Source organism: Chrysemys picta, chromosome 8 (genome assembly GCF_011386835.1).
Source record: "Chrysemys picta bellii isolate R12L10 chromosome 8, ASM1138683v2, whole genome shotgun sequence".
In the NCBI taxonomy this organism is placed as follows: domain Eukaryota; kingdom Metazoa; phylum Chordata; order Testudines; family Emydidae; genus Chrysemys; species Chrysemys picta.
Genome location: NC_088798.1, coordinates 37,982,838 through 37,995,939, shown reverse-complemented (window position 1 = coordinate 37,995,939; position 13,102 = coordinate 37,982,838). Strand labels below are relative to the sequence as shown.

The 13,102-nt window shown below is 40.1% G+C and overlaps 1 protein-coding gene across 6 annotated transcripts in view; it reads right to left on the bottom strand.

The window, feature by feature from the left end:
* Positions 1–4,280: 4,280 nt before the first annotated feature.
* The window catches only part of LOC101936372 (uncharacterized), a 79,195-nt gene continuing 70,373 nt past the window's right edge, over positions 4,281–13,102 (bottom strand). For all 6 annotated transcript variants that reach the window (XM_065555616.1, XM_065555618.1, XM_065555617.1 and 3 more), the window contains 8 exons: positions 12,598–12,642; positions 10,768–10,809; positions 10,245–10,286; positions 9,604–9,645; positions 8,963–9,004; positions 8,714–8,749; positions 7,327–7,356; positions 4,281–6,566 (listed from right to left, as the gene is read on the bottom strand). In XM_065555616.1, coding sequence (XP_065411688.1) covers positions 6,468–6,566; positions 7,327–7,356; positions 8,714–8,749; positions 8,963–9,004; positions 9,604–9,645; positions 10,245–10,286; positions 10,768–10,809; positions 12,598–12,642 — 378 coding nt within the window. In that variant the 3' untranslated portion in view covers positions 4,281–6,467. The remainder of the gene's footprint in view (positions 6,567–7,326; positions 7,357–8,713; positions 8,750–8,962; positions 9,005–9,603; positions 9,646–10,244; positions 10,287–10,767; positions 10,810–12,597; positions 12,643–13,102) is intronic.

The window sequence follows — 13,102 nt, the reverse complement described above, 5'->3', positions numbered from 1 at the left end:
GAGCCAGGGCCGGCTCTAGGATTTTTGCCGCCCAAAGCAAAAACAATTTTGGCCATTCCCCCCCGCTTCTTTAATTACCCCACTCCCTGCCCCGCCTCAACTCCGCCCCTTCCCCAAATCCCCAGCCCTGCCTCCTCCCCCCAGGCTCTCAAGCCTAGGAGGGAGGAAGGGAGAGGGAGAAGCAGCACGTGCGCAGCGGCCACTCGGAGTCCCCCTGCCCCCCCAGGTTTGAGAGCCTGGGAGGGAGGGGGAGACTCCGAGTGGCCGCGGCGCGGGCGCCACTTCTCCCCCGCCCTCCCAGGCGTGGGAGGGAGGGGGAGCAGCGGCGCACGAAACGGCTGCTCGAGATCTCCCCCTCCCTCCCAGGTTTGAGAGCCTGGGAGGGAGGGCGAGTAGCAGCGAGCGAATCAGCTGTTTCGCGCGCCGTGGCGAGCTAGGGTGGCCGGGGTACATTTTTAGGGGCGGCATTCTGGCGCCGGCCATGCCGCCCCTAAAAATGTGCCGCCCCAAGCACCAGCCTGTTTTGCTGGTGCCTAGAGCCGGCTCTGCAGAGAGGGGAGGTCGTGGCTTGGGAGCGTGATGGAAAGTCAGCGAGGAGGAGAGAAAATGTAACCCACGTTGTAAAAGTTCGTAAGCTGGAAAAGTACGCCCCCCTGGCTGACACCCTGAGAGTGAAGGGCTATGAGGTGCAGATGGACGCCCTGATTGTCGGAGCCCTGGGCGCCTGGGACCCCTGCAACAAGCGTGTGCTGCGGACCTGCGTGATCGGTCGATGCTACGCACGTCTCTTGCGGCGCCTCATGGTCTCAGACGCTATCCGATGGTCCAGGGACATCTACATCGAGCACATCACCAGCCACCGCCAGTACCAGGAGGCGTGAGCTAGAGTGACATCGTTCTCCCACTACGAGAAAGGGACCAAGTGACCTTCTCCGTTGGATCATATGAACTAGAACCATAAACTCCCTAAACATTAAATCTCACCAAATGAGGGTCAATCCATCCTCATCATCATATCCACTCATTATAATCCACACCCGCACATAGCCACTTTATGAACTTCATACCCTCATATCTCAATGTCTGTATTTTGACCCATCAACCTTTTACCCCCAATCGGGGATATTGCAGATTATGTATTCCTCATGCCACCTTATCTTAAACCAAACTTTGCACCCCCTATAATCTGTATGTTATTCCCTGATAACCAGAAACTTCTATGCTCAAACTCTGTTCACTATTTTTTTTTTTTTTTTTTTTTTTTTTAAGATCGGGGTGAAAGTAAGCTAGTACGGGCCTGTATGGCATACCGGTAAAAAGTGGCCACCAATACCAGCTGACATTAAAGCGCTGCTGGCCGTGCTTTAACGTGTCTACCCCTTTTGCGCCCTCTATCTGCGGCCCTGCCAGGTCCCTACTGGCAGGGCTGCTGACAGGGAGGGGGTCCAAAAGGGGCAGCAATGTTAAAAGCGCTGTGGTGGCAAAGGACCCTGCTTAAAGTGTTTTAAATTGCCACTGGAGCACCTGGTGGTGCAGGCCAGGCAGCACAGATGGGCTGGTTGGGGGAGCCATCCCCATACCGGTAAGTGTTGAGTGTTACTTTCACCCCTGAATAAGAGCTTTGTAAACGCAGTGACCTGGCAGTGCCCCAGTATGTTAAAGTGAAAAAGAAAAAATACAACCTAAGGAAGAGCCTTCCTCTCTCTGTCCATCGTGTATGGTTCATCTGTTTGGATGGAAACCTCCAGTTCCTAGGAACGATAGTTTGTGGTATGCTTTCCACAGCAGCAAGCATTTAACAGAATAATCTCAAATGATTCACTTGCCCATGTGTAAAGTGTGACATACATGGTGCTTATGCATGCTCAACATCATAATTCAAGGAAATAAGGTTTAGCATTGAAGGCACAGTTAGCAACAGGCTCTTTTGCATAGGAAGAGAATCCCAGACTTCGTAAATGTGTAACTAAGACTAAGAGTGAAATGGTTTTTTTTTTGTTTTTTTTTTTTAAAGAAATCCCTCAGACAGAGACAAGCACCTACAAGATCTCTATCAAGCATTCTTAAAACTACAATACCCACCTGCTGAAGTGAAAAAACAGATTGACAGAGCCAGACGAGTACCCAGAAGTCACCTCCTACAAGACAGGCCCAACAAAGAAAATAACAGAACACCACTAGCTGTCACCTTCAGCCCCCAACTAAAACCTCTCCAGCGCATCATCAAAGATCTACAACCTATCCTGAAAGATGATCCCTCACTCTCACAGATCTTGGGAGACAGACCTGTCCTTGCTTACAGACAACCCCCACAACCTAAAGCAAATACTCACCAGCAACCACACATCACTGAACAAAACCACTGACCCAGGAACCTATCCTTGTCCTATAGCTATTCAAGTTACATCATTATAAGACCTAATCACATCAGCCATACCATCAGGGGCTCATTCACATCTACCAATGTGATATGTGCCATCATGTGCCAGCAATGCCCCTCTGCCATGTACATTGGCCAAACCGGACAGTCTCTACGCAAAAGAATTAATGGACACAAATCTGACATCAGGAATCATAATACTCAAAAACCAGTGGGAGAACACTTCAACCTCTCTGGCCATTCAATGACAGACCTGCGGGTGGCTATCTTCCAACAGAAAAACTTCAAAAACAAACTCCAACGAGAGACTGCTGAGCTGGAATTGATTTGCAAATTAGATACAATCAATTTAGGATTGAATAAGGACTGGGAATGGCTGAGCCATTACAAACATTGAATCTATCTCCCCTTGTAAGTATTCTCACACTTCTTATCAAACTGTCTGTACTGGGCTATCTTGATTATCACTTCAAAAGTTTTCTCCCCCCCCCCCCCCCACTTACTTAATTGGCCTCTCAGAGTTGGTAAGACAACTCACACCTGTTCATGCTTTCTGTATGTGTGTGTGTATATCTCTCTCTCTATCTCCTCAATATATGTTCCATTCTATATGCATCCGATGAAGTGGGCTGTAGCCCACGAAAGTTTATGCTCTAATAAATTTGTTAGTCTCTAAGGTGCCACAAGTACTCCTCGTTCTTTTTGCAGATACCGACTAACATGGCTGCTACTCTGAAACCTGAGCTACTGAACTGAAATTCCACGCTGAACAGGAAAAACCAGTCTGGCCTCACAAACATGCCAAGTTTGGCAAACCTGGTTCCAGCCTTTATTTGTTTTTGTTTTTTTGTGGGTGGTGGGGGGGGGGGAGGAGGAAACAAACTGTAGATTTAATGGGAAGAAATCATAAAACAGTGGCTGAAAGAAGAACACCTAAAACATCAGCCATAAGCCATCGGTTAAACTTCATGCAATCAAAGTCTGACTGATTTCCTAAGATTTCAAGCTAACACTTTTCTTCTAGTTGTGTGCACTTTAAAAGGAGATTTTAGAAAGATTTCTCACTGTTGCTAGTACTGATTCAGTTCTACCAACATTAACACTGTTGGCATTCCTACTGTGGGCCAGCTGATACTGACATTTTAAGAATCCATCTCTCTAACAGCATACACTAGATGACACTAGAAAGAAGCAGCAAACAGCCAGTCAACACTGAAGCTCTCAGTGTCAGACAGTGGGGAAGGTTTGCAAACTTTCTGTAATATGCACTATTGGCAAACAGGTAGGTAGTACTGAGCAAATGTCCTACTATGGTGTTAAGCGACAGAAAATGCCATTTTTCAGATGACACAAAACCAAAGGATGTGACCACTTGTTAAACAGCACATAGCTTTTTTTGTTTTGTTTTTGCAAGAATAAAGATAAGCCCTGGTGTCATGGCCAAGTTCCAGTTTGGGTAATTACTTTTTGCCCACCTACTTCCCCTCACTTAAATTGAATCCAATAGTCTTTACTTCCCAATCTAAAAGTGTTGTGCAATTTTGCTGTATGGGGTTATGGCTACTCTATTCACAAGAGGATTTAATGACATGATCATGTCTACAGTATGTGCTTCTGTAAAGCACTTTAATGCTTCTGAAAAGTGCTATAGAAAACAATAATCCTGGCAAGTGCTTGGAGCAAAGGTGAAGTCCCATGATTTCCACAGCTTTCTTCATGACACATGTACTCAGGTTGTTAGAGTTGCATTCTTGATGCTCATCTTACCCAAAGAATAGTTTTGACTCAATTTCTTTCCGATCTAGAAGTGGCAGCCCAAAACTCCCAGCTCACTATAGAAACTGCTCAGATCAAATCTATTGGTGGGTGTCTTGTGCCAATGGAAAATAATGACAGAAAATTTCTAATAGTTGAACAAGTTTTATTAGAATAAGGAAAAAAACAATATTACATATAAAGCCTCTTTTTCTCTTATTAATTCACTGAAAAGATTCATTCCAACTATCCCATGTTACCTTTGTTCCTCCTATTGATTTAGAGACAAAGACATACAGTGAATACTTAAAAAAAAACAAAAACAAAAAAACACAACTTGTAATAAGGGAAAATGGTGGTATTTTTCTCTCAAACATCACTTCACCCAAACTCATAATTCTCGGGTCCACATTATTTACACCTATAATCCTTGCATTTTCACTCCCCCACACTTAGTTATGGTGTGTTATGAAACTCACATAAAACTGCACACCAGTATTATACCAAAAACAGTTTAAAAACTAATTTTTTTATACCTCAGAAAAGTGATGAATGGCAAGACATTGTATGGACCCAATGATAGATATTGCCCTGCTTCAATAAAGTTATGCAAATGAACACTACACAGCATATTGTATTTTAGATCGCTATTTTATTCTTTATATTAATCTGTTTTAAAGATACGCATGATGGGTCAAATCTGGGAGTTCTTATTCAAGCAAAACTCATTTTGAATAAGTAATGACTTCAGGATTTGGTTTGAGAATATTAAGAATTTATGGAGTGCTGGCAGTGTGCTCTGTATAGAACATAGGGAAAAAAACAGCAATGAGTGAAATCCTGGCCCTATTGAAGTCAATGTCAAAATTCCCATCAATTTCAATGGGGACAGGATTTCATCCATGTACCTACCCCAGGAGGTTTACAGTGTGAATGTAGTTTTAAGTGCTTTAGGACTACAATCCAATACCTATAGAAGTTGTGTGATTTTTTTTAAAGTGTTTTAGGTGCACTTGGTTAACATTTGACCTATCTTAAAACATACCATGCTAGTAGAACAATGACAGTTGTACACATCTGTTAGAGACAATACTATACGATAAAGATGTAATTTATTAAACACCATTTACCTGCTGCTAGGAATTTATTGCTTGAAAGGGAGTATGAACAGGTTAAATTTTAAAACTACTAGCATTTGCATTTTCTGGGGGTAATCTGCATCTTCCCAGATTACATATCCAGCCTTTCAAAGGCAACACTTCTGAATAGATCTCCAAGGGAAAACACTGCTAAAAGATGCTATATGTGAAATTTTGTTTCCTTGAAATCCTTGCCAGTCAAAGATGATGTTTCTCTGGGACTATGTCTGCTGCACAGCGATACTATTTTATGGATCTCAATATCATTCTTGAAATTAAATTTGACAATAAATCAGGTCTTGTAGTTTAGGCAAAATACTTGCTGAAAGAGAGCTGATACAGAGATACTAGCAGTTTCAGTAGCCGGAGTAATTCTCAAACATTCCCAGAGTGGGTGGTTTTCATCAGTTCCAAGGTTATTAGCCCTCCAGAGCCTCTTCTGGGCTACACTCCCTACTAAAGCTCTAGGTGGAGTGTACCTAGATCTGTGGTTTTCAACCTGTGGTCCACAGACTATGTCTAAGATTTCCAAAGGTGAAAAAAGGTTGAAAACCGCTGGTCGAGACACATGGTGATCTATTCTAAGTATCAGAATGTCTGCCTTCAATGGCGTTTTATGGAAGAGGTGGAATATCCAAAAGTTTCACTGCAATAAGAAATTTCTGCATTGCAAGATTTACACTTCACTCTAATTTCATTACTATAATAGATTAAGAGTAATATTCCAACACTGCTTTTCTGTTCCATTGAGGCTTTTTTATAAAAAAATTACAGGATTGGCTTTATTTTACGTAATGACAAGTGAGAGCCTTCAGCTTGCACACATGACAATCTGCTGTTAATTTTTCCCTGGGTTAATAGTCATGTGGTTCCAGATATCTTCTGAGTGGTTGGATTCACAACTAGATCAGATTCAAATCAGGTATTCATCATGTCAGTTAGAAATAAAAATTCATATAGTTAGGGCACAATATCTCCTTTTCAAATGATGCCTAAAATACTGAAAAATAAACCAGCATATACTGTAAACTAAAAAAGGTAGAACTAATCAAAAGCGTGGCATATTAGCCATACATAATGACATTACAACAAACCGACAAATTATATATTCAACTTTGATTAGAATTTTGTACAAAAAATTAATCTGTTATTACAGAATACACTTTGTGGTCTCCAGTCACGTATTCAGATGTTCATATAAACCACTTGGGCACAACTGAAGAGGTGGCAAAGGCACTCAAAACACTGAATAGCAGCAAAAGGCTAGGGCTGGACTGTTTCCCAGCAGAGCTCTACAAAGAACAGAAAGACATGTTATTCATTCTCAGAAACAGCCAGGCAGTGAGGAACAATTTGATAAATCTGAAGCAAAGAATAATTTTATTCATTGTGATTCTCAAAGTATGGTAAATTCCAGAGAACTGTACTACTTATCTGTTCTCATTAATAAATGTTTACTGTGTGGTTTGGGTAGAAGTAATGGCTAGCTAGTATGTTACATAAAGTTATTTATGTGGTGGGGTAAACAAAAAATACTGTATGGGAGGAATGTGTGAGACAGTTAGCCTTTTTGGCTTGTCTGCAGAACTCAGAATCTGTGCATCAAATTCAGACTTGGTTTAAGGAGGTGCCTGCCAGAGATTGCTGTAGAGTTGTGCTCATTTATGCTGGGTTTCAATGGGGTGCCCTATTCAGTTACCTGGTACTGAAAAGGAAATACTGGTGGTCCTTTAAAGGCAGAGGATTCTGAATAATGAAATATTCCAATTATTAGACCTAATCTAAATAATAACCACGCATTCAGTTTCTAAGTAGCAGGCTGAATCGAAGCAATACAGTGGAAATTCAGTATTTTGTATACTTCTATTCAAATTTGATGAGACTATTATACTTCACTATAATGTCCAATATTCTCAGATATTTGTATGGACTAAAGGAATTCTGATAGAGCCCTCATATCAGAAACAGACCTAATCAAAGTTATATTCATATTTTCAATGTAAGCTGCATATTGGAAGAAAACAGTAAAAGCTATAAGGGAAGAGTGCTTACTATTTGGCCACCGTCTGAGGAATGTGAGCCCTGTTAAAAAAAAAATGGAAACAGTTATTTTTCCCCACATGTAAAATGGTTTTTAATTTCTGGTATGAGGGTTTGACTCTCTACTCTGAGAAAGTGGATTGAAACTGCTATAATCTCAAAGACAAAGTTGCATGGACATAAAATGTGACAAAATGGAGCAGTGAATCAGGCTCACCTACTTTATCTAAAAATCCTTGCTAAATGGAATGAAAGAACATTTATTTTGTTTCCTTTCATTCAGCTACCTTACATTACACACAGGTCTGGTGTCCATAATTCAAGAAGGATGTTGAAAAACTTTGAGAGGGTTCAGAGAAAAGGCATGAGACTGGTTAAAAGATTAGAAAATATGCCTTACAGTGAAAGACTCGAGGAGCTCAATATCTATTTAGTTTATCAATGACTTGATCACAATCTGTAAGTACCTACACGAAGAACAGAAATTTCGTAACTGAGGGATCTTCAGTCTAGCAGACAAAAAGTATAATGTATTAACAAAAAAAAACCTTCTGTGATTATAGGTCTGTGAGGAAAAGCAACCTAAAATTTATTTGTGCTGGCCCTCTGCACTGGTTTGAATTCCACCATTACATGAGCCAACTACTGTGAGCTATGTGGTCTTAATACAGCACAAAAGTCTGCTACAGTAAGATTAAAAACCCAACTATTTTTAAAATAGCAGCCACTATTTATTTTTTTGCAAGGAGACCAAGCTATTTCATTCTGGTTAATGAAAAAGGAAGTTGTTGAATGACTCTAAATTTTCTGTCAGATGTGATTCCTTATATGGGATTACTATTGTGTCATTATGGTTTGAAATTGAAGGAAGTCTTCAATGAAATATCCCATGTCACAACTAAATAGGTGCCATTCAAACAACAACCATGCCTCAGAGTATCGTCTCATGAGTTTGCTGCAGCCTCTGTACTTAAGGCACTTAGACTGATACCAGGAATATAAAGTTCTAACCACAACTCTATTAGTTACATGAAAAGATGGTGCCTACAGACAGCATGCAGACCTGGAGTGTGCCTGCATCATAAATGAGACCCTCTGGTGATTATGCATGACTAGTTTGAGAGAGAGCGAAAACTACATTATGCTACACATGTGTTGATTTATTGAGTGGCAGAATAGATTAAAACTGTAATGGCTCCCCATTGTGATGTGCAGCATTTGTGCTACTACTCCATTGCAGAGTAGGAACATCCAGTATTCTAATGTATTTTTTATCCAGAGTAAAGTAATTCTTGAACATATTTCTCACATCAGAACTGACAGACCTAATCCAAACGATATCTATGTTTTCACTTTACTGGAAGAAAGTGGTAAATACTATGGGGAAAACAGGACTTACGTCTCCACCAGACTGCTTTCCTCCTGAAGGTAATCCCTGTAAAAAGGTACAAACCAGTTATTTTAGTGTAAGTGTCTTTAACTATAGTTCAGTTTGAGGAACAAATATTTACTTTATTTGTACTTTCCTGCTTAATGGAATGAAAACAAAAAACAGGAGAGTGAAAATACTATTGTGTTTCCCTTCATTCCACAACCCTATCTTAGAACAACACACTAAAGTAGAGTGAGAAACCTAAAGTAGTCTTACCTGGCCACTGGAAGTGTTGTTCAATGAGATAAATGCTCCACCCTTTAAAGAAACCAGAAATGAGTCAATTTCTTGTGAAGAGACTTGATTAAGTGCCATACTTCATTCAGGGTAAAAAAAAAAAAAAAAAAAGAGAGAGAGAAGACCCCAGTCTGTGCTTAACTGCTTAGTGAAGTGTAGGGTAAGCAGAAAATGCAGAGTCTTTCGTATTACTTCACTCCAGCAATTTACACTATGCAGTCTTTACATGAAGGTTCTTTGAAAATTTAAATTCAGTGGATGTTGATCCATTTACATCACAACAGGAGGAAAAATGAATGGTTTTTTTTCTGTTGAAAGTAGCCAAAATGAAAGACAGCTCATGTCCTGCGATGGAGTAAATATAATGATTAGACAGGCTTTTATCAGCTGTGGAAGTATGAAGGATGGAGATTCTAAGGAAGATGAGATAATTCATGTAGGAGTTTAGTTCTGATCAGAAGGTGACATTCCAAATCAGTTCATCATCAAATAACTTCAATCCCTATGTAACCATGTTCACTGTACACCACAAGTGGAGGTAATTTCTGAAACTTGAACGTTCATTTACGAGGAAGCATTTTGGGAGGAGATTTTAAATTCAGTAGAGAATGTGTTATTACCTGGACATTGGCACTACTGCTGTTTGTGCTAGAGGATTCATTCTGTAAAAGAAAACAAAAATGAGTAATTTCCCTGTGAGAACAATTATATCACCATAATTTTACTGGACGTTTTCCCCAAAAATGTAGTACTATACAGGCTTAGAGGCCAGATTTGCACTCTTGTTTGCCAATAGTGCATATTGGGTTCTCCATGCATATACACACATAACATTCTATCTAGAATGCACTTGTAGCAGGAAGTGCTCTGTCTCCACTGGATGGATCTGCCTCTGAGCTCTTCAGGTCACTAACAATATTTATTCTGTTCTGAGGGTTCATCACATAAAAGAGACTCTGAATACTACTCTCTTGGCATATATCACCTTGGGTCTTTTATCCTGAAAAACTACTACTTGCCAGGAGACATCTTATGGAAACAGGTGAATATGGTCCAGTGACCTTGTACCCCTGTCTTTAGCCACTAATTTAGGTGACAGCTAGGGGGTGGAATATTCACAACTCTGAACAACATAAGTTTTGCCAGCATATGTGGTAGTGTAAACATGGCCTTAGCGTATGTCTACCCTTAAAACTGCTAGCATTACAACAGCTTTACTCAGACAAAATTATGGAAAAAAAAACGACAGGAGTTGCTTTACCTGTCCATTGTAACTGCTTCTGCTTAGAGCACGAGATGTATCCTGTGAAAAGACAATGAAATGAGCTAGTAACCCAAGAAAATGTTGACATGTACACTCAGGCACAATGCCTCATTTTGGGCTATATTTTTATTTGTTCTGATATCCAGAGACCTTTGGGCCTATAAATTAAATGGTATAATACATAAGTATAATATAAATGCTTATTTGTACATAATTCCCAGGTCCACACCCCCCATGTTTGTTGATCGCAACAACTGTACAGCGTTCCTGAGCACTGCTTGGATGAAATAATTCTATTCCAGTTTAATGTCCACTAATTTCAGTATGTCCCAATTCTGCAAGATGAATGGAAACTGAGGGTGTCCTGAACCCCACAGCAAGACCTTACAAGATCAGGTCTTCTCCTAAAACTAACTCTCTTTACAGTAAAATTACTCTTCAAATATATAAACCAAGTGTTCATTTTCTTAGAGGCATACTAGAGCAAATACTCTAAATATGATGAAGAAAGTGTGCTTACCCGGGCAACGATAACCTTGTTGCCTGCACAATTGGATGAACTCTGTGAAAGAAAACAGAAGACAGTTATTGCCTTGTAGAAGACACAAGATGGTCCATTCACCTACACAAAGGTAAAATTCCCTGGGACAGATTCTGCCTAGATTTACCCTGGCTTCCACTAGGTGAAAGCCCAGGAGCAGAGCCCTAATGGGGTAAATGCAGCCAGAGGAGAACTATTTTTTTTTTAAATGGCATATATGTAGATTTAAATTAATGCTAACTCTGGGTGACACAAGAGCTCGAGGTGTCCATGTGCTGTGTGCATATGGAGGGTGATTTCTCAGAGGAAGTATTCAGTCAGAGTACATGGGTTTGAGTACTATATGATTACTAAAAATTGAAGTATTATATATTTTGAACAACTGTGCAGCAACATTAAAAGCTGGTTGAAGGGGGTCAATACAGGTCAAATAGCTTCAGTCTTTATATAAATGATCAAATGAACAGTAAAAAACCCATACACCACACTATTGGCCCAGATCTTTGATGCTGAAGCATTCAGTTAGTAGGAATCACCTCAGCACAAGAACTTCAATACTATGGAGAAAGAAAGAGCTTACTTGACCACTAACTTCATACATAGAGAAGTGACACAGGGTGGCCTGCCCCATAGCACCCACTCCTGACCTCGTATGGTGCTGCAGACAATCTGTGCCTCAGTTTCCCTTTCCCCAGGTCATGGTAAGAACTCCACAAGTTCAAAGAGTGTAAGGCAAAATTCCCTTGCTGGGATTTTATTTTACTAAATTAAAATAAACTTGAAATAAAGTCTAACTCCTTGGCTGTAGGGCTACACAGCCCTACTGCTTAGAGCCTACAGTCTCAGAGAGTTCCTGTTCCATAGGGTAGTCTCTCTCTGTGAGCATCTCCCTACAGCTTGGCCCGGATAGCCTTTTATCCAACTTAGCTTCTTCTTATTCAATTATATGCCTAGGTAGGCTCCTTCCCATTGAAATTAACTCTTTGAGAGGATTCTGGGGCCAGGCTTCCCATGAAGGGGCCAGCACCTTATGACAAGGAGTCAACCTGGAAAGACACAAATTATTTATGTGTTAAAGAACTTATTTAAATAGAATACAGTTACAGAAATTTGCCTCCTCTTGTGCAATGAAAGCATAGGAGATTGCGTACCGTGGGCCTGGTTCTTTACTGCCTTGTATCTTGGCTAGTCGTTTATATTGCTGTAAAATAGATTCCAAATGAATCTGAAATCTTACCATTCTGATCTGTTAGCATTGTACATTCTTTGAACAATGTGCAAAACAGGGAGGACCAGGCACAATTTTGTCTCCTGTTATTCACTCATCTTAGGCTAATGAAAGGCTTCCTAGAGTTGCAGGGAGGTATCATTGAAAATGACAGTAAAATGGACACTGGTGCATTTTGAGCCAAAATTCTTTACTGGCATAAAGTGGTGTAGCTTCACTGAAAGCTTTTTAATGAGGGTTTCATTTGACCATGATTAAATAAATGTTAAAGATCGCATAATACAAGTGTTGTCACATATAGAAATTCCAATATTAATTCAAATATTTTCATGAGTTTTTATTTGGGATTTAGAGACATTCCCTTTGGTGTTTTCAATGAAAACACTGCAGCACTGTGCTAGTGCCGGAGGAAAAAAGTGGTAGTGTCTAGAAACAGAAGTGACCCTGGCTAGTAGTTTTCACAGCTGAATGAAAGGTGAAAATTAGGAGAGCATATATAGAATGACAAGTAAATTAGTGCTCATGTACTAAGAGGCAAGTTGGGACAAAAACTTAGACACACTGGAGAAAAAAGTACTCACCTGATCACAATCACGGTTACTGCTGCCTGAATTACTTTGTGAACCCTGTAAAGACACCTGAAATCAGTTATTTCCTCATAAAATGGATTGCTTAAATACAATGGACTAGATCTTGGGGCCTGCAGCTTGAAAATTAAGGTCACACAAATAGAAAGCTTTGGTAGTATAAAGAGTCCCTAAAATCTAAGGTTTGTGATAAGGAGTAAAAGGAGACCTTAACAAGCAAAATGAAGAGTTATTTATGTGTCTACTGCCATAGTTCTGTGAGGACAATGATCCAGTCTTCAAAGTAAACCAAAAATAAATTATTTCTTAGTAAAAGGGATTGGTTCACTATGATTTTATTAAGGAAAAGAACCCTATTGATATTTATTTAGGGGAAGGATGGATTAGGGAAATGGTGAATACTGCAGGACTTGATGATTATGTGACTTAAATGTAAACTGAAAATAGTAAAAAGGTAAATACTGGGGAGCAATAAACATCACTTTTTAAATGCTCCACA